The sequence below is a fragment of the Octopus sinensis genome, linkage group LG4 (genome assembly GCF_006345805.1).
Source record: "Octopus sinensis linkage group LG4, ASM634580v1, whole genome shotgun sequence".
NCBI classification, from domain to species: Eukaryota; Metazoa; Mollusca; class Cephalopoda; order Octopoda; family Octopodidae; genus Octopus; species Octopus sinensis.
Genome location: NC_043000.1, coordinates 32,833,650 through 32,856,549, shown reverse-complemented (window position 1 = coordinate 32,856,549; position 22,900 = coordinate 32,833,650). Strand labels below are relative to the sequence as shown.

The 22,900-nt window shown below is 40.3% G+C and overlaps 1 protein-coding gene across 1 annotated transcript in view; it reads left to right on the top strand.

The window, feature by feature from the left end:
• Positions 1–2,226: 2,226 nt before the first annotated feature.
• Positions 2,227–22,900, top strand: part of LOC115211122 (venom protease) — a 32,724-nt gene continuing 12,050 nt past the window's right edge. The window contains exons 1-3 of the mRNA XM_029780056.2: positions 2,227–2,476; positions 17,496–17,651; positions 19,492–19,675. Coding sequence (XP_029635916.1) covers positions 2,317–2,476; positions 17,496–17,651; positions 19,492–19,675 — 500 coding nt within the window. The 5' untranslated portion in view covers positions 2,227–2,316. The remainder of the gene's footprint in view (positions 2,477–17,495; positions 17,652–19,491; positions 19,676–22,900) is intronic.

Below are 22,900 nucleotides of genomic sequence, written 5' to 3'. Positions count from 1 at the left end.
AGGTTGCCACTCCTGATTTTCTTTCGGGGATATTTAGACTTAAATAAGCATAACCTACTTGGGAACAGGTGAATTTGTATTTAGAGTTCTCTTCTAGCCTTAGCCTATGTAGACACACCCTCCGAGGCAGTAGAGGGTGAATTAGTAAGTAGAAGAGCCTGTCCACCAACTGGTAGGTCATGCACGCACCGAGATCTTTCACAGTTTAGCTTGGGACTCCAAGGAACTCGGTTTCCTATGACGCATTGCGAGGAGGTACTGTAAGATTCCTGACCGGCAGAATTACATTCTGTATACTCGCCAGAAAAGGACTTACAAATTCCATTTCTTTTAGCGTCAGAAGAGCTTGACAAGGAGCACCGCAGAGGGCGGAAACATCGAGCTGAGAACACCAAGCATACCACTACAGTCTGCAGGACCTGCGTCAAAGGACACCACACACACACAACAAACTTGTAGAACACAGTGTTCATTCTTTCAATGGCATCCACTCTTTCTGAGTCTATTTGTAACATTAATATTTTCAGTATATTGACTTTCTTGGTGTTCAGCCTCATAGAATTGTTACATTTCTAAATCTTTCAGAGAGATCTATATAGTAGCAGCACGATAAAGTGAAGGTATGCTGTCAGCTTAATGTGGCAGTCCCAGGAAAGGGAAGAATGCTACAACATATCTATATGTTTTCAAAGGCGAATAAGCATGGACAGCTAGCAAGCCATGCTACTCCAGACTGATGATGAGCAATGACTCTGAAACTAGTCTCTGGATGCTGACTTTGCTGGGTGGAGGTGCTTATCTCCCCTTTGAAAACAAGGACACAGAAAATGTGTCATGGCCAATTGGAAACGATGTTTCCTAGGGCTAAATAGTAGTAGTATTCTTCCCTTTCATGGGACCGTCATTACGTTGACAACATACCATCACTTTATGGAAGCCTCATATCATATGAACGGGTTATTAGAGTTGCTAAAGTTTGTCAGAGCTTCACTCATCTGTCGTTTACAGAGAACGCGAATAAAATCCTAAACTGGATTCGCAATTCTCTCCACTCACAATAAATGCCAAAATAATCATGCCGCAAGACAAGTGCATTTTGTGCACATGTTAATTCTAAAATGCTGGAAATACCGGAGAAATATACAAGGTATTGTTGCGTGCGTGTGTGTGTGTGTGTGTGTGTGTGTATCTGTGTGTGACGGAGTTCCTTTCAGTTTCCGTCTACCAAATCCACTCACAGACGAGAGTGGAAGACACTTGCTCAAGGTACCACGCAGTGGGACTGAAATGAAACTATGTGGTGGGGAAGCAAGCTTCTTAACCACACCGCCACACCTAAATACATGCATACACACACACACGCACACACACACACACACACACACACACACAGATATATTTACACATATATAAGTTACATTTACAGATAGATATACACACATTTAAATACGCATACATCTCTCTCTCTCTCTCTCTCTCTTTCCCTGTCAATACATATATATATATACACACACACACACACATATATATATATACATGCACGCGTACACATGTATGTATATATGCGTATGTATGTATGTTTCTTTGTGTTTGGTCTGTTTACTTTTCCGTATCATAGCAGTTCGGCAAAAGATACCGATACAATGAGAACAAGGCTTCAAAAAACCGGCACATGGGTCCATTTGTTCGACTAAAGCACTTCAAAGCAGTGCTCCAGCATGGCAGCGGTCTAAAGACTGAAACAAGTGAAAAACTAAAAGATATTTGTGTGGTAGGTGGGGATGCATAGATAGATAGATAGATAGATAGAGAGAGAGAGAGAGAGAGAGAGAGAGAAAGAGAGACAGAAAGACAGACAGACAGAGACAGAGACAGACAGACAGACAGACAGACAGACAGACAGATAGATAGATAGATAGAGAGAGAGAGAGAGAGAGAGAGAGATACAGACAGACAGACAGAGAAAACAGACAGACACACACACAGAAAGACAGAGCGAAAGACACAGATAGATAGATAGATAGATAGATAGATAGATAGATAGATAGATAGATAGATAGATAGATAGATAGATAGATAGATAGATAGAGATGGATGGATGGATAGATAGATAGATAGATATGTTGTGAGGAAGTAAATAATATAGAAAAGAGGGAGAAGGTTGAGAGAGAGAGAGAGAGAGAGAGAGCAACTAATATGTGGAGGAAAAGCAGGAGCTAAAAGGATATTAGAGGGGTAGTGTAGAAAAGAAAGAGGAAAGAGTATAGATTTACAGGTGAAGACCGTCTGCTTGACGTCTGCTGTGATATACGAACGATGTTAATGTTGATATTTTCACTGGCTTTGTTAGTTGTTGAAGTAAGTCCAGAATGTGCGGGCGGGGTGGATTTTCAAAACGTCCTCAATAGTTTCTACTTAAACAGCAATACTATCTGTCGGAATTCATCAACGTTTGTCAACGCAATTTCTTCGAGATGTAAGTCTCCTTTGATTTATTTATTTATCTATCTGTCTATCTATTTATTAATTAATTAATTTATTTATCTTAGTCTTCAGTTCGTTTAATTTTTATCAAAGACGGGTGGAAGTGGTGTGATTAGCGAAGATGTACGTCTCAGCTCTCATATATCGTTTATACACGGATTATCTCTGCATTCTTCTTAATCTTCTGCTATAATTCCATTCATTTCTACGATACTTTATCGCAATAAATTATTGCTATTGGAGTTTCCCGGTCCCGCGGAATTCGATCTCAGATCGTAATCCTAACTAAATACCTATTTCTTTATTACCCACAAGGGGCTAAACACAGAGGGGACAAACAAGGACAGACATAGGTATTAAGTCGATTATATCGACCCCAGTGCGTAACTGGTACTTAATTTATCGACCCCGAAAGGATGAAAGGCAATGTCGACCTCGGCGAAATTTGAACTCACAACGTAACGCAGACGGAATACCGCTAAGCATTTCGCCCGGCGTGCTAACGTTTCTGCCAGCTCACCGCCTAACTAAATACCACAAGTCATTTTCTCCAATGCTCCACCGATTCCATCAGTCCAATAAATTATTGTCTTAGACCCATAAGTCTATTGCTCTAGATCTACCGTACACGTGGCCCCCCTATTGTCTGTGTTGAGGTGTAAACGTTGGGTTTGCGCGGGCCTCTTTTTTTGTCCTATTTTACTGTCCCCTTTTACAATATTATTATGCATTTTATATTTTAATTATTTATTATTTTACTTGTTATATTTATAATCCTGTTATGTTTTTTTTTTTTTTGCATTCTTTCCCCCACCCCAATCTCCACACACATTAAAACGTTTTGGCTTTGCGTCTGAGTAGTCTTCCTCCTTCGATGCCCTTGTGCCAGTCAAAGACACCGTTATCAATCATTATTGATTATAAGTTTGCCTGTTTGATGTGTGATAGGGGTATTGGTGATTCACTCGATCTCATTATATAATCGATGCAGCCCGGAATGCCACTGCATAAAGACTTAATAGTAAAAATGGGTGCTGCCGTTTGAAACGCATGCTGGTCACGGAACGTTTTTGAAAAGACAGGATGGGCACGGTTGAAAGGCTTTTTCTAAAAAAAAAAACAGACGGAGTGGTCACATTTTATATCTTTTCATAGATTTTCCTGGATAGTGAACAGATGTGGTCTCGGTTTGTTAGATGCGTTTTTCCGCAGCTCATCTCTTTGAGAGAACTGCAGACTTGGATTAAGAAAAGACCAGGGTTAGTCATTTGGCACTTGGAATATCGTCAGGGGCTCCCCCTCTCCCCTTTACCAGTCGGCCAACGCTGTCAGTAGAAATTCTAGTTTAACCACATAGAGATACCATGGTAAGTAAAAAAAAACGACTAAGTTCTCCAGGAAACTTTACACAACGACGAAGTCAAATTAGATAATCTGTTTTGGAGAACTTTCGGGCTGGGGATTGCTTCCAGAAATCCTTGGCCTGGCAGAGCTTCTGTAATTCGAGATTAACTCAATGGCCATGGAAGTGCTGCCAACCGAGACTATCTGAGGTGCTCGCAGATCAATGAAACCGTGCATGATGCGCTTGTGCAGTACTCGAACTTTGCTGAGTTGTGGCTTATGTCAAATAACTGTCATTACGTTTTGGACGAACCCGACTGCTGGACGAGTCCATCGTGAGGATCACTCAAGCATCTGCCTTTAAAAAAGGCAAAAAAGGCAGAGCATGAAGTGCTCCTCTTTCGCGTGGATGTGCCAAAAGAAGTTGTGCCATAGGCGAAGCTGAAAGGATTGCGGGCTGATACGAACCCCCGGTCAAGCCTCCGTCGACTTTTTCAAGTCCTACTCGGAAAAGAAAACGAGAGTGGAGAGGGAAGTGCTCTCTCTCCCTCTCTCTCTCCCTCTTTCTCTCTCTCTCTCTCTCTCTCTCTCTCTCTCTCTCTCTCTCTCTCTCTCTCTCTTCCAGTGAATCAATCAAAAGGTGGGTGACTGTGGAAAAAACGGTTGAGGCGAAGAAAAATAGTTCGCTTGTAAATTGGTGAAGAAAATCTGGCCGAGAACTTATGCTGTTAGTGGTCAGAGTATTCCTGAATCAATCGGTCTACAGCTTCCATGTCTATTGTCTCATTTCATTCCCTCTTCTACTTTCATTTCTCCAATTCCTCTTAAATTGTAAATGGCTCTTATAATGCCCCCACTTCACCCCGCTAGATGTTATTATTATCATTATTAAAATAAGAGATCATCATCATCATCACCACCACCATCACCATCGTCGTCTATCATCATCATCATCATCACGACCACCACCATTACCATCATCATCATCGTCATCATCCTTATTATTAAGGCAGTGAGATGACAAAATCGTTAGCACACCGAGATCGACTTTGCTTTTCATCCTTACGGGATCGATAAAATAAATACCAGTTAAGCAAAAAGGATCAATGTTAGTTAACACTCTCCTGAAACTTCAGGCCATATCTCTAGAGTAGAAAAGATTATTATCATCATCATCATCATTATTATTATTATTATTCTATGTTTGACTTATGTTTTACATTTGTACAAGTTGGCTCCAAGTCTCACCCAGAGACCTTAAAAGACAACAAGTTGGAAGTTCATGTTGGTGTTATGCCTAGGGTGCCATATATTTGGTTTTGTACATAGTGTTGTTCTAGGGAATGTTCAAGAAACCATAAGAAAATTATGTGTTTATTTTTAAACTTGAGATTACATAGAAAGTATTTTACGTAGGATATGGGCAGTTCCCACGAGCACTATCTTTTGAATTTCTGCCATTTTGGGGCTTCCTGGTATCTGAGCTAGGTAGCAATCAGCCCCTTTTGTTATCATTCCCAGGGCACCTATGACAATAGGTATTGTTTTAGTCTTCAGGTTCCACATTTTGCTAATTTCTATTTCAAGATCTTTATACTTGCTCATTATTATTATTGAGCGAGAGAGCAGTCCATACCATCAAAGTGACACTGGGGTAAAATATACAAAGCCCAGTATACCCATCATGACTACCCGTCTGATAAAGGTACACTAGGCACATGCATCACAGCCATATGTGCGCGACATGGTGATCTCATATCAAGATAAACAGCACATGACCTTGCAGGTGGGGCCCACCAAGCGGGTCACATTTTCCACACTCTTTCCACGGGGTCGGCTTTCTGGGTGTCAGAAGTTTTATAGATGTTACACTTCACTGAATCTGTAGCGAGAGCCTGGTCTTGTGCAGCAATGACCAGGCTTTCGGTGGTACGCTTCAAATCACCTCGTTCAAGCTATGCCCACGATGCTGTATTATCCTTAACGTCTTGTGTACTCCTTTCAAAATGTCCGTGCATTCTCATTTCAAGAAGGCCTTCTTTTCTCTTCCCCTCAGCTCTTTGGTTTGATTCTTCCTTGCCCATCTTTTCATCTGCATTTACACCCATATCTTTCGTGGCATATTGCAGCAGGTCTTCATCACTATTTATCAAATACTCGGCAAGCGTTCTCCTTTCACTCCTTATACAATGGTCTATACTAATTAGTCCTCTGCCATCATTCTTTCTTTCCATATACAGTCTATTTACGATTATTATTATTATTATTTTATGTTTGACTTTTGCTTTACATTTGTACAAGTTGGCTCCAGTTACTGTTTATACCTCTTTCAGAGATTTATTATTGCTTGTTTACACTTTTTCGAGATCAGTGACGAAAAGTCACTGGAAAAAGGATATATGTATTTGTATTGGGACCCCTTCGCATCGAAGACGGGTGATTGTCGTGCGCTAATGACGGGTAAATATCCAGAAACCCGGTTCGTGCTTATCACGTCAGGTCGACGATGGGAAGGACGGCTTCCCTTTGCACATACCGATAGGGCACAGAAAGTGAGTCAATAGCCAGCTGGAGAAGATGTTCTCCTGGGGCTACAAGCTACAGTAACATCCACCCTTAGTGGTTAGCCACATTTAGATGGCAAATATACTTCACATTGTCGTGCAGTTAGTTTATACCTCGTTCAGAGATTTATTATTATTATATTATTATTATTATTATTATTATTATTATTATTATTATTATTATTATTATTATTATATCTCACAGCTTATTTTGCTGGTTATGATGGAAAGTGTCCGCTGTCCATAGCCAGTAGACTAAGGTGACACTTGTTTATTGGTCATGCTTCAAGAACCCTGCGAAGAATTCTTGCGGTTCCAAGCAGTGCTGATTTTTGTAGGTATTCTACCTTCACACTTGCACCAATCTTTTTCAGCCATGTTGATAGTTGAGTGCTGATATTTCCAAGTGCACCAATTACTATTGGTATCACGTCTACTCTCTTCACTGACCACAACCTTCGTATTTCCCGCTTCAAATCGTCATAAATGTTTATTTATTCTTTTTTTTTCACATTGATCCTGCTGTTACTGGGGCATGCTATGCTGATTATCGTGCATGTTCTTTCTTTTTTATTCACCACAACAATGTCCGGTTTCCGATGTCTGGTCGGATGATCACACAAGATCATTACATCCCACAGGATTTTGCAATTCTCATTTTCGGTGACTCCTTCTGGGATTTACTCATACCACGTATTTGCTCCTTGTAGGCCGTAATTTCCACGGGTACACGAAACGATCATTCTTGCTACATCGTCGTGTCGTCTCTAGTATTCGCTTGATGCCAATTCGGGCATTCGCTAACGATGTGCCATACTGTTTCATCCTTCTCACCACACATTCTGCATTTGTAGCTATCGGTAGTGTTGTCAATTCTGCACTTCATATAATTGGTCTTTAACGCTTGTTCCTGAGCTGCGCATATGAGTGTTTCTGTCTCTATCTTCAGGTCACTCCTCCTCATCCATAACCACCGATCCTCTGTATCTGTCTTGGGATTCATATCTCATGCAAACTAACCGTACATTTTTCCTTCCATGCTTATTATTATTATAGATGTCACACAGTACATAATATCGTGAGGTTGTTGATTGAAGCTATTGTGTCTACCGGGGGTTTGTGCTATTTGTCAAGTCTCAACAAGGACCTCAGACAAACAGTACATTACGCAATATACGTCCAGTTCCAAGTAAGGCCGACTTTTGCAGTACGTCTAGAATGTAGGGTATTTCTAAGGTTTTCAGATGCTTTTTTTTTCAGATTTAGGGGTGGTATTGAACCCAATGCTCCGATGAAAATAGGGATAACCTTTATGTTCAACTCTCGTAGCTGCCACATCTTAGCCATCCCAATTCTCAGGTCTCCATATTTATCAACTTTTTCTCTTTCTTTCATGATGATATGTTGATCTCCTGGCACTGTTATGTCGATTGATAGGCATTCTTGTTTGTCCCTCCTAAAGGTTACTATATCCGGCCTTTGGTGCTCTAACACTTAGCCAGTATGAAAATCAAAGTCCCAGAGGATTTTTGCTTTCCCTTCTTTCGACCTTCTTCCCACACATTCTGCAGAGGTCCGACGCACTTATGTGATATATATTCTTTTTGACTGAATTGGTATTCAATGCCTGGTCCTGAGCAGCGACGATTAAGCTTTCAATATTCTTTTTTAGGTCACCCTTGTTGAGCCACCTCCATGATGCTTTCTGGTCTTTTAATTTATCGGTTTTACGGTGGAACTGATCATGGATGCAATTCCATACGGAATAGCGTTTTTTCTCTTTCGTTCTTGTTCGGAATTCATGACCACTCTCAAGTCCATTTTTGTTAACTCCTTCTGCACTAGCAGCATACTGTAGCAGGTCTTCTTTGCTGTTTACCAAATATTCTGCCACGTTTCTTTTTTCACTGTTGATGCACTCCAGTACGCTAATCATCCCACGTCCACCTTTACATCTTTTCATGTACAGCCTATGTACATTTACCTTAGAGTGGAGGGCACCATTCATTGTCATCGTCTTTCGGGTAGTGTGATTGAGTCGGTCAATCTCCGCTTGTATCCATCTCAGGATGAGTGCACTATAGCGGACTATAGGTTCCTTGAGTTGAGCTTCGATTTCAAGAGAAGTTTAAGTCGCTTGAAATAAATAGTGGTCACATTGTCTTTCATTTCTCTGTGCCAGATATTGTCCGGCTCCAGGATCTCAAGGTACTTGTACCCATAATCATCCGAGTCTTCCACTCTCTCTCCATTTGGCAATTCTATGCCCCTACAATTTACTCCCCCCCCCGCTTCAAAGTAAGCACCGCACACTTTGAGATACCGAATTCCATCCCTATATCCTTGCTGCACATTTGCACATTTGCACAGTCTCAACCAGCCTCTCCATTTCAGGCTCTGTTTTTGTGAACAGTTTTAAATCATCCATGAAGAGGAGATGGTTGAGACAAGGTTCATTCTTTCTCAGTTCATAATGCACGTTGATTTTACGTAGGACTACAGAAAGTTGGACCAAGGCCATAACAAATAACAGAGGTTCTTTCTTTTTCATTCACCACAACAATGTCCGGTTTCTTATGTCTGATCAGATGGTCTCACTGAATCATTGCATCCCTCAAGATTTTGCAGTTTTCATTTTCGGTGACTTTCTCGGGTTTGCTCTTTGTAAGCCGTAATTCTACAGAACTCCTAATGGATCATTCTTGCCACATTGTCATGGCATCTTTTGTATTCGCGTTGTGCCAATTTCGGGCATTCACTAACGATGTACCATACCGTTTCACTTCTCTCACCGCACATTCTGCATTTGTCGCTGTCAGTAGTGTTGTCGATTCTGCACTTCGCATAGTTAGTCCTTAATGCTTATTTTTGTGCTGCACATATGAATGCTTCTGTCTCTATCTTCAGGTCACTCCTTCTCGTCCATATCCACCGGTCTTCTGTATTTGTCTTGGCGTACGGGTGCTTGCAAACTGACCTTACATTCTTTTCTCTTTCCATACTATTTCTGTGTGTGTGTGTGTGTGTGTGTGTGTGTGTGTGTGTGTGTGTGTATGTATGTGTATGTGTGTGTGTGTGTGTGTGTGTGTGTGTGTGTGTGTGCGTGTGTTCTTTTCCTCATTCAGTTTTTCTTTCTTTATATAGTTATCAGCTTTAATGACACCGGACTTCTTCACACGTTTCAACAATGGTTGAACGGTATTTTTACATACGACCCTAAGCTGTTTCCCTGTTTCGATACAATCCTGGCAACTGATCCGGTCAATTTCGAGCGCAACACCAACCTCAAAGGTGCAATGGCCCAGTGGTTAGGGCAGCGGACTCGCAGTCGGAGGATCGTGGTTTCGATTCCCAGACCGGGCGTTGTGTGTGTTTATTGAGCGAAAACACCTAAAAGTTCCACGAGGCTCCGGCAGGGTGTGGTGGCGGCCCCGGTTGTACTCTTTTGCCCCAACTTTCTCCCTCACTCTTTCTTCCTGTTTCTTGTCTCTGACTTCCTACGCAACCGCTGAGCCTGGATGCGCATTCATCCATCCGTCGATGCTCTCGGTGTCGGGGGTTGTCCTGCTTTTTCTTCTGCGGGTCTTACGAATAGCAAAGGACCACATTTCGGACTTCTCCCATCTTGCGAGCTCTGGAACGAAGAAGTTCGCTCAACAGCTCAACACCAACCTCAGTCTTCGGAAAGATTCCATCCTCAGTTGTTCTTTCATTTCCTTCTTCCTGATTTCGTTGAACCCTAGTATGCCAAGGCATATATAGCCTTCCTTTTCAACTTGTTTAATCAGTTCTCTATTAGGTAATTAATTCTATCCCTGCTAGGGACGACTGTACCTTGCCTCTTTTCAGGTGCATTATACCACACTTCGATATCTCTTTATCAGGTGTGCATCATAAGTAATGACCATGGGTCCTCTCAACTCTTCTCACAATCCTGGCTCTTCTAAGTCGTTCTGTTTTCTGCAGCATCTCAGTCTTGATAGTAAGTCCAAGTTTGACAAACCACTTCTGAAATTGGTTTGTCATGCTTCCAAGTTCCCCTCTCACAATAGGTATAACCTCCATATTCCTCAGTTCCCAAAAACGTACTAACTCATACTTTAAATCTTGGTGCCTATCCATTTTGCCATTCTCCTTCTCTACCACGTGGGTATCTCCTGTGAGAGCGACGTCAATAATCCAACAATGTCTTTCTTCTTTCTCAATCTGGGTCAAACCAGGTCTTCCTGCTTCAATCACATCGTTGCATTGCACATTGAAATCCCGTTGCAGTTTCACCACATCAGTTTTCATTACAGCCAGCGGCCTTGTCAGCTCATTCAAGTTGAATTTCCCACATAAAAACCACCAATGTGCAATTCCATCAACATTGTCATGCCATCTCTTGTATTCCTGCTGTGCCAAAGAGCTTCATTCACATACAACGTGGTTTGGAGTTTCTTCAAAATTACCAAACATTCTGCACAATGGCGATTTCGATCGTTTTATCAATGTGGAATTTTATGTAGTTAGTTCTTAATGCTTTCTCTTGAGCAGCACAAATAAGAGCCCCGTTCATTTTTTCAAATCTCCTTCCATCATCCAGGCCCATGTCTCATGTTTGTATATCTTTCCAAAATTAGTGTCTTTATCCATATGTCTTAGGAATTTCCCATGCATCGCTTTGTCTATCAACCTTGTAGTCTTCTTTTCAACTCCTCTTTATTGGTGCAAGACTCTGTGTCTATGATCCCAGCCAATTTAATTCCCATGAGTAATGGGTCTGTACTGTTCCGAATACACCAACCATGACTTTTCTTCGCTTCTTATGCAATCTTCGCAGCCTCTCACGGCTCTTCCTCCATCTTCTCGTGATAGGTGTATCCTATGCACGTCACTTTTAGGTTGTAAAGCTCCATAAATTGTCATCTTCTTCCTCGTTTCCCGGTCCGTCTGGTTTATCACTTCTTGATTCTGACCTCTCTAAGCGCTTTACCACATGACGTTAACTCAACCTTCCAACTTTCCATGCTTTGCTAAATTAATTCTCTTGTGTTATATTGTTATAAGGAGGTTATTATTATTATTATCATCATCATCATTATCACCACGAAAAATCTTAGCTTTATTTATGCTGCTGCTGCTATATCTACCAATGTATGTAAACCGCTCTTCAAAACTATAAAGCCAGAGCACTGTCTGTTTCTTTTTTTCTTTCTTTTTTTTTCTTCTAGCGAACTATACTACCCAGATTCATGAAACTCACCTTTAGACAGGAAATGGAATAAAAGAAGGCATTGCAATATTCAAATTTATTGAAATCCAAAATAAATTAGATAAGTGGAAAAAACATACACAGCCAGAAAGCCCCTGTTCAAAACTATAACACCAGGTTGAATAATGTTGGAAAGATGATGCAAAACAGGGAAGTTATGAGATATTTCAATGATATTCTCGTGCAATACATCAACAATAGTGTGTCTGACCACCACCTTTCTGAATTGCTTCAAAGACACGTGATTTCGTACTCCCAATCAATCTCAGCAGCAGATCGGGTGGAAGCGCTTCCCAGGCCTTCTTTATTGCCGTTTGATGTTCATCAACAGGTGAATGCTGCTTGCCTTCGCTATACACAACATTCGGGAGATATCCTCAGGAATTTTCTGAAGGATTAAGATCGGGACTTCTTGCTGGCCATGGCGTGACTTCAACCCCAATTGCATGGAGGAAATCCAAAGTTGCCCTTGTTTTATGAATTGGAGCATTGTCCTATTGGAATATGTCGATGTATTGTGTAGCATTGAAACGGTCATCCATGATGACAAGTGGTAGCTTCCCATTGGCAGATATTGCACCCCACACCATAAGACCTCCTCTGCTGTTCTCCCACTTGGAATAAGTAGAATTTTGTATACATTTATCTGTCCAGTAATACTTATAATCGTTGGAGCCATCCGAGTTCCATTTTTCCTCATCAGAAAACAAAGCCCTGGTCCATTCGCCATCCGACGTCTGATGCTGCTGAGCAAACTCCAATCTAACAGCTTTGTGAGAAGAAGACGATAGCGGACGCCATAGCCGCTTCTTCGGATGGTAACCAGGGACGGACCTAAGAGGGAGGGGGAGCTGAGGATCACGCCCTTTTCTCCTAGGATTGTATTCCCTTCTGACCTTGTGCCCTCCCTTCGAAAAATTCCTAGGACCAGCCCTTGTAACCATGGATCAAAATCACTCTTCTTACGGGGGATGTCGAGGTTCCTCCTCCTACTGATGTCTTGATTTTGAAAACAGAAAAGCAGCGTGTCTTCTTCACAGCTTTGACAATGGCCCTTTCATCCCTTTTTGATGCAACCGTCAGGATCTTTCAGAAAATTGCCCATTGACGTTCTGCTTCGCCGAGTCTTCTTGGCAATCTTCCAGTTACTTATTCCTTCCGCTTTCAGTGCAAGAACCTTCCCTTGTTCAGTTTCGGAAAGCTTTGTAGCTTTAGGCATACTGGGAACGTAATCTGGATCCCGGTGAATACGATTGAGTCGAATATTTTCCGAAACAATCTGAAAAGAAATGGAAATGTGTCGGTGGCTTTATAGTTTTGAAGTGTTGATATGCGACTGAAAATTGGAAAATCATATGTTGTAATGTGATAATAAAGATACAAGGTTTATATTTCAAAGTATTCACAAAATACCCATTTACACTATATCATGCTTAAATGCAGAACTAAATTTCTAAGTAACTTAAAAATCATGTGACTTTAGAGTTATGAATAGTAGTTTAAGTCCGAACACTGCCATTCCTCCAGACGTATTCTTTCTTGGCTAAGACCGGACGATTAGATATTATATACTTATTGCCTATATTCTGCTCAGTAAAATATCTTTGGTATTTCGAGTGTGAAGGCTTTCATCCTGTCCTGCAACCAAGAATCTTCTAGTCTCACCTCTGAATATTTTATTTTTCAAACCATCACTGCACTTTTCCAACACCTATTGTTACCCTCTTCAGTTTTTCCAGGTGATGGTCATGGAAGAGCTTTTCTCACCATCGCTTTGTAGCCTCGTTTTAAACTTAGACTTTATATTTTCACAATGTGCGTTGTTTTACTGAAGATAGAAAATAGCTTCTTTTTTTTAAAGTTCGTATTTTGTAGCTATTTATATTAATTGTCCGTTATTTTTTACCAGATAATTTTGTAGTCATGCATTAATATTTTATAATAGCTTTCTAGCCTCATCCTACTACTCTGTGTTCGTGTTAAACACAACCTTCTCCCTCCCTCTTTCTCCACTGAGACAGGTTTACTTTTTGTCTGTTACCTTCTTTGTTTCAAACATTAATCAAATGTGATTGTAAGATTCGTTTTTAACTTTTTATATATGTGTATTACGCATTATTTAGTGACTAAACTAGCATCGTCTTAAAGCATGGGCACACTTGGCAGTTGCGTGGGGGCCTCTCTGGTTTAGGGGCCCCAGTTCTATGTAGCTTACTGTCAATAAATAAATACTATAAGGCCCAGTGCATTGCATTGTCAGGGGCCCATAATACTATTAAGACGCCCGGGACCACACTGTGTCTTGCTAAACACTTTATAGGTCTGTGTTAGCTTCCCTATTTGTTTCTTAATCTCACACAATATTAGTGTTCTTAGTTTTCCTCTCTTCAAGTCTACCTTGCACTTTTCTGAGCCGAATCTCACTTCCATTCTTCCATTCAATCCATGTACACTCTGTTGCAGTGTTTTTACTTATTTGTCAAGTGCAGTGTGCAATGTGAGGTTCTCATACAAAAGAGGATTGATTATCCTCTCTTCAACATTTGTATCGAAATCCAATCTGGTTTATTATATGAAAGCGTTGTTGATGGCAAGATTGGTGAGGCCCTGGAGAAAATGGCAAAAAAGTTGATAGAAGGATGGAGAGAATTCTGAAGAAAGTGGAGCGTAGAATGGATAAAGCATTGGTTTTTAGTTTCGGGTTTTTTTATCTTTTGAGTATGAATCTCGCCATAGCTTTTCAGATTTACGTTGTCTTACAGAGAAAACCTAAAATAAAAGAGGAGAATGACATCCTGGTAAGATTTCTGTTAAGAAGGCGAAAAAATGAAGTTGAGCAAAACCTCTTTTAACTTCTTTCTTTTTCGCTATATCTATCAATTCTGCTTAGAAAAATATTGTTGGGAATTCACTGGTAAGAAACCTTCCGTTTCTCCAGTAGTGAGGTGAAACCGGTTTCCCTCTTGCCTAGTATTGGTTTTTAGTTCTCACTTCCAATAAGTTTTGGTGTCATGGAAACAGTTTTAAATATCCACTTTTCCCTCTCTCTCTCATACGTAAATACACTATCTCTCTTTCTCTCTCTCTCTCTATCTCTCCTTCTCTCCCACCACCTTAAACCTCTTCCTTTCCCCCTAGTGATCATCTATTTAGTTTCCGAGCATCATACAACAATTTCCATTTGTGCTTAACTAACTTACAGAATAACATTCTATTCCAAGATACTCTGTTGCTTGTATAAATTTCTTTAAAGCTTTGATAACATTTTCTAAATATTCACACCGCTCTTCGCTACAGCCAGTAGCGCACCGTTTCAGAATCAATTGATTATAGATTTGAGGCTATGAATCTTTAATCACATCCATACTTTAGCCACAACGAAGATTGCTGTCCAAACTGGTGTTAAATTTTTCTTTTTTCTCCAACATTTCGCGTATCGTTGAACAGAGTTCTTCTGCTGTCTTCACAACATTCTCCATTTCTGTATTCCTACAGACAAATACAGATTGTTGCAATAACAGCCAAACTGAAAACAATAGAATGTCAGCACATCGTCCCTGGATTTGCCTATGTTATATGCTGGTAACAGAACCCATTCGTCTTTACTCTCCTACCCTGATGTAATCTCCAGGGATACAGGCATCCAGCAACAGGACCTCCGTAATGCCATGATGGACCGTGAAGTCTGGCGTAGCATGGTAAATTCCATTGTCTCGACCACGGTCGAACAATGATGAATGATGATGGGTGAAATGCTTAGCGGTATTTCGTCCGTCGCTACGTTCTGAGTTCAAATTCCGCCGAGGTCGACTTTGCCTTGCCTTGCCTTGAATGTAAACACCTCCATCTCATTTGTGTAAACACATCGTTATGTTTTCGTGGAGGAAGAAAATATCGCAAGAGATGTTATTCATTACAATGAACAATAAAAAAAAAAAACGTTCTATAAGATCTAAAATGACTTTTCCTCCTCCCAACTATTGTTATTACCCATTGTGTCGGCCCCTAATTATAGGGAAGCAGACAGCTTCAGGCTAGATCTATGTCGAGCCATAAATCCTATTTACTTTCTGCTTAACAATGGTTTCTTACATAATTAAACCTGACCTGACTGTCGGCTGTCTACTGTTCACTGTTTAGTGCAGATGGATTTATTGTTTAAAGAAGGACGGGCGATCATTCGAACTTTGTACATATAAAAATGGCGTGATGGTGGGTGGGGGGGGGCGAAGTAAAACAAACTACACTGAAAGGGAAGGGTAAACAACGGCAATAACCGATAAATGCATGTAAGTATATATGTATGTATGTGTGCAAACATGAATAGCAGTGTATGTCTGTGTGTGTGTGTATGTATGCATGTATGTATGTTCATATATGTACATGTGAAGGTTTTCTTCCTCCTTTCAATGTACTTTATTACGTTGAAAGGAGAGAGAAAAGAATGGAGTTCAACATTTCAGACTATGCTCCTTCATCATCATCATCATCATCATTTAATGCCCATTTTTCCATGCTTGCAGAGGTCAGATGAAATTCGTAGAGGCAGATTTTTCCCACTCCCTTCCTGCTGCCAACCATCGCCTGTTTCCAAACAAAGTAATATTTCCCAATGGTCAGACATGTTTTTCATGGATGGGAAAGAAACAATGATGATGTTCATTCACAACCATCCCATGATGGCAAGGTTCAAGCTCGCTCATACGTTGCATATGTAGTGACGTTATACAACAGTGCGCGCGCGCAACGTCATTTTCAGTGTGCGGGTGCGGAACGTCCTTCTTCAGTGTGCGTGTGCGGGGTTGGAGCCTTCTGGAAAGGCAGAAGGGAAGTGCCCTCTCAGACATGCGCGAAGACTGAAGAAGGAATTGCTGATGTGGCATTAGCTGATAGGCGAGGGACAGCGTTCCCTTAACAAGGACACAGAGAGACACGGATAGTAGGAGAACGCCTTCATACGAGATTGTAGCAGACCTATTTTCTCCGCTGTCTCTGGACGCTAAGATTTGACCTGCTCTGTTTTGCTGCTGAACTTGTTGTAAGATTCTTACAAGTGTTAAAGTTCAGCCTTGCCACACCAGAACCAAGTGGATACCAATATACCACCTTACTTCTTTCTGTGGATAAGAAAATAAAGAATATATATATTTTTAAGGTTGCGTTCGTGTTCCTTGACTGGTGGATTCTGGAAATTAAAGAACGGAAATTGTGTTGCACCTGAGTTGCACCCCAAAAGTGTAAGAAGCAACGAGTTCCCGTTACACATACATTTAAATATGATATAGACATCATGTGTTTCTCTCTCTCTCTCTCTCTCTCTCTCTCTCTCTACATATATATATATATATCAGTCGGCATGATAGATCGGTAGCCACTACACACATTTTTCTCTCCTTGTTTCTCTTCTTGTTTTTTTTTCTGTGTCCCTTTCTGTAGAAGAGCGTAGGTTCAAAACATAAAAGACTTTTTCTATTCCTGAGCGTTATACTAATACATCCGTTTGTTTTGTACACCACCTGTCTTCGTCTTTTGTTTTTTTTTTTGTAAACTCTCCCTATATATATATGTGAATGTATGTATGTGTATACATACATGATGGGCTTCTTTCAATTTCTATCCACTAAATCCACTCACAAGGCTTTAGTTGGCCCAGGACTATAGCAGAAGGTTCTTATCCAAGGTGCCATGGAGTGGGACAGAACCTGGAACCATATGCTTACAAAGCTTCTCAACCACACACTCACAAAGAAGAAAAAGTGAGAGAGATAGAGAGAGAGACAGGCAGACCGACAGACAGCAAAATGATGCATTATTTGTGTTTACAAGAATTTTTTTCCCTTCTTTTTCAGATTGCTGTGCCTTTGATTCCATAAGTTGTCCAGTTGTGAAACAATTGACTGAACACTTTTACAGAATTTACCAAACTGAACACCAGTTCTATTATTTATGCTTCTACAACTCCTTCAATGCCATTAGTTATGCATGTAAGTGTGGCAACCCAATAAGTAAGTCATCGTTTATATATCATCACCATTATAATTTTCACTTCCACTTCCCATGCGGGTATGGGTTAGGTGGCTTGTCCCAGACCAGGTCAGTTGTTATTCAGAGTTAGTGCCCCCCACCCCACCCAGTTGCACCAACAAACCATGCCTCACATGTATGTCTTATTTTCACATGGTTTCTATGGCTGGATGCCCTTCCCAACATCATCCACTACACAGAGTCTGTTGCATGCTTCTTTCGTGGGCAACAAGATTTGAAAGGTTTATCAAAATTAAAGTCTTCTCAACCTCAGGATATTTCTACTCCTTTGCCATTCATCATCATCATCATCGTTTAACATCCGCTTTCCATGCTAGCATGGGTTGGACGATTTGACTGAGGACTGGCAAACCAGATGGCTGCACCAGGCTCCAATCTGTTCTGGCAGAGTTTCTACAGCTGGATGCCAACCACTCTGAGAGTGTAGTGGGTGCTTTTACGTGCCACCAGCACGAGGGCCAGTCAGGCGGTACTGGCAATGGCCATGCTCAAATGGTGTTTTCTACATGCCACCTGCACAGGAGCCAGTCCAGTGGCACTGGCAACAACCTTGCTCGAATGTTTGTTTCACATGCCACCAGCACAAGTGCCAGTGAGGCAACGCTGGTAACAATCACACTCGAATGGTGCTTTTTACATGCCGCTGGCACAGATGCTAGTCAGCTGCTCTGGCAATGGTCACGCTCAGATGGTGCTCTTAGTGCTCCACTAGCATGGATGCCAGTCATCAAATTTGATTTCGATTTCACTTGCCTCAACAGGTCTTCGCAAGCAGAGTTTAGTGTCCAAGGAAGGAAAGGTGTGCATAAGTGGGCTGGTTACACCCCTGGCATAGGCCACAGGTTATGGTCTCATTTGGCTTGCCGGGTCTTCTCAAGCACAGCATATTTCCAAAGGTGTCGGTCACTAGTCATTACCTCGGTGAGGCCTAATGCTCAAAGGTTGTGCTTCACCATCTCATCCCATGTTATCCTGGGGTCTACCTCTTCTACAGGTTCCCTCAACCGCTAGGGTGTGGACACTTTTTTACACAGCTATCCTCATCCATTCCCACCACATGACCATACCAGTGCAGTTGTCTCTCTTGCTCACCACATCTGATGCTTCTTAGATCCAACTTTTCTCTCAAGGTACTTACACTCTGTCATACATGCACACTGACATTACACATCAATTGGATTATACTGGCTTCATTCCTTAAGAATGTACTGGTGGTATTTTATCCTAGCAGTACTGATGTTGCTTTGTACCCTACAAGACAAAAGGGTTTCCTCGCTGCTCTACATTATCTCTCGATGTTTAGGATATCATGACCAATGGTGAGGTTGGGAGCAGGAAGGCAATTGTTGAAAGGAAAGTGTCCCTATAGCCATGCCTTCCCCTAAGAAGCTATGTCTATATCTTGTACTAACACTAATTTAATGTTGATAGGATTTGTGGGTAGTATTCCAAAACCAATCTATCACTGGTTTCTGATTTCTGCAAGAGTTAAAGGTCCTTTTTGCTAAAGGCTTGGATTATAAAACAACCATTCTTTCCACAGGGATATTTCATTGAAAGTTGCTTAAAAACCTTTGATTGTCATATTGAAGAACTGATGCGAAATGTTCTGTATTGATTTATGTTATATTTTAGTTTTCTGTTCTTCTTTGAGAGTTACAAGAAATCATCTTTAGCCAATCTTCTGTTCTCTTCCTTTTTTTCTCTGTTGACTTTGAGATAAACAACATCAGTTCCATAGATTTAGATCCCCTTGAATCTAACAAAGACAACTTATTCGCCATCTTTATTCTTCAACAGACAAAATATGTGGGATCAGAAGAGAAAGTCCAAATTTCTCATCCAACATTATGGCGTACATAATTGGAGGAAGAGAAGCAAAAGACTGTGAATTTCCATGGATGGCTTTTATCAAAAGTAGGAATCAAATATGTGGAGGATCTTTAATTGATAACCGGCATATAATTACAGCTGCCCATTGTGTGTAAGTAAATTAAATTACTTTATGTGTGTGTTTGTGTGTGTGTGCATATGTTTTTTATTAATAATCAGCAGAAGTTACAGAGTGGCACCCAAGAGCCAAGAGTTTTGTGCATTGGCACTTAGCAAAATGGTAAATGCCAATGCACAAAACTATTGGTTCTTGAGCCACTCTGTAACTTCTACTGATTATTATTAATAATAATTTACGCTTATATATTTGTTTGGCAAGATTTTTGATTTGAAATTGTATGTCAAAACAGATGTTGTATTTAGGAATGGTCATTTTGCCAGTTTAGCCAATAAAAATAAGATTAATGTAAAAAATAAATAACGCTGAAGCAAAGTAACACCAAATATATAGTGCATGTGTTTTTATTGGCTAAACTGGCAAAATGACCATTCCTTAATACAACAACAATAATAATAATAATAATAAATACATATGCTCTTGTTTTGAATTCTACTTTTCGGTTTACATCACCATACCTATGCACACACACACACGTGTGAGCACACCTGTGTAAAACAATAATACTCTTGAAGCTGGAAAGACTTTGCAAAAAATGTTACTCAGAGTTTCACAGAATCCACCAGCCGACAGTTTTGAGCATTTAGAACAATGCAGTAGTTTATAAGTATTCAGGAGGCTTTTCTACTCTAGGCACAAGGCCCGAAATTTTGGTGGAGGGGGCAGTCAATTAGATCAACCCCAGTACTTGACTGGTACTTAATTTATTGACCCTGAAAAGATGAAAGGCAAAGTTGACCTCGGTGGAATTTGAACTCAGAATGTAACAGGAGACGAAATACTGCTAAGCATTTTACCCAGTGTGCTAACGATTCTGCCAGCTCATTGCCTTATAAGTATTCATGATTACCAACCCATTGAATGAACCCTAAAAGCTGATTGAGCAGTCACTTCCCAAAATAATTAAAATAGATTAACTTCATTTAGAAAATAAATAACTTAAGCTCTAGAACTGTAGGTCCCAACCTTTTCACTACCAAGGATCCCTTTTATTTAAATGAGTTTTCCCACGGACCCCAGGATATTGAAAGGTCTGTCAGCTTAACATGCTCATGGACCCTCAGTACTACCTTTGCAGACCACCAGGGGTTCATGGACCACAGGTTGGGAACCACTGTTTCGTAGGATATGAATTTGTTTGTGTACATGAATAATAACAATGATGATGATTATAATAATAATAATATAATAATAATAATAAAAGTACCAAATTCAAAAAAAAAATCAAACTGGAGGAGTAGAATTGAAACTGAAATTGAATCATTGCGAAGGGAGATATCAATATTAACTGAGCTAATCTCTGGAAATGATGTAAGATCAAGAAAAGGCAGGAAGATTATAAGAAAATATGGACGCTCAACAAGAGAAGAACTAATGTCAGTGAAAGAAACACTTAAACAAAAAGTTCAAGCAAAAGCTCACAGAATACGCAGGTTTGAGAAAAGAATCAAATGCTACAAGCAAAATAAGATGTTCAAATCCAATGCCAAATCATTTTACAGGGAAATAGGGAAAGAAAAAAATAACCATTGAGAATCCAGCCGTAATGGAAGAAGTTGAAAACTTTTGGAAAGAGATCTGGAGTGATGAGAAAACATACAATGAAAATGCAGAGTTGATCAAACGCACCCAAGATGCCTACAAAAAATCTACAAGGACAGGTATGGGAAGACATCTCAATCGCCAACCTAAGGAGGGCACTAACGAAGGCTCATAAGTGGAAATCCCCTGGTATTGATAGAGTACCAAATTTCTGGCTCTCATCACTCTCGTCCGCACACAAAATGTTAGTAATACTATTTAATAGTATTATGAAAGACCCGAAAAAAACACAACATTGGATGGCAAATGGTATTACTTACCTCCTCCCCAAAAATAACAAAACGAAAGACCCAAAAAACTATCGGCCTATAACATGTTTATCTACTACCTATAAGATCTTGACATCTATTCTAGTGGAGAAAACATACGTTTATGGAAGAGAATAACCTCTTTCCCACTAAACAAAAAGGATGCAGATGAGGCTCATACGGATGCAAAGATCAGCTCCTAATTCATTGCATGATCCTTGAGAACTGCCATGACAAGCGCAGAAATCTCAGCTCTTCATGGATTGATTATAAAAAAAGCCTTTGACAGCATACCGTATTTGTGGATTCTGAAATCGTTGGATATTTTCAAAATTTCTCCTGTGATATCAGATTTTTTAAAGTATAATATGTCACTATGGAACACAAAGCTCCAATTATATCATTCTAATGGAGTATTGCGCTCAAACAATATTAGCATAAACTGTGGCATTTTCACCACTAATTTTCTGCATAGCACTAATACCACTCTCAAGTGAACTGAATAGAACAGGGTATGGCTACAAAATTGACAACAGTAAAATAAGCCATCTATTTTATATGGATGATTTAAAGCTATATGGCAAAAATGATGAAGAGCTTAAAGAACTACTACATACTGTGAAAGGATTCAGTGATGATATCAGGATGGAGTTTGGCCTTGAAAAGTGTGCCAAAGCCACTTTTAAGAAAGGGAAATTGGTAAAGTCAAGTTCAATCAAATTAGATGTTGAAACAGTAATAAAGGAACTTGAGCAGGAACAAACCTATAAATACCTAAGAATAAATGAAAGCTTTGGTATCCAGCATGCAAGCATGAAAGAGAAGGTTAGGAAGGAATGTTATAGAAGAGTTCGAGCAGTCCTGAAGTCTGAGCTGAATGCATATAATAAGGTGTTAGCCATAAATTCCTTAGCAGTCCCAGTTGTTCTTTATGTGCTTAACAAGTGAAATAATGAAAATTGACAGAAAAATCCGCAAGCTAGTGACTTGTAATAAGATGCACCATCCAAAGGCAGATGTGGATCGTCTTTACCTTCCCAGAGCTCAGGGAGATCGAGGTTTGATCCAGCTTGAACTTACATACAAAACCACCACAAACAGACTGGCCAAATACCTTGAAGCAACCAACGATTGGATGCTAAAACTTGTTGAAAAACATGAAAGACCAAAAAAACTTCACTCTATTCTCAAAGAAAGCAAAAATTTTGCTACTGATCTCTTAGATACCTACCAGATTGATCAGGTTGAAGGAAATGCGCCAACTGCTGCTGCAAAGAAAATAAAAGTAATTGCAAAGACAAAAGCACATGAAAAATTAGCTAGCAGATGGAACAGAAACCTCTGCATG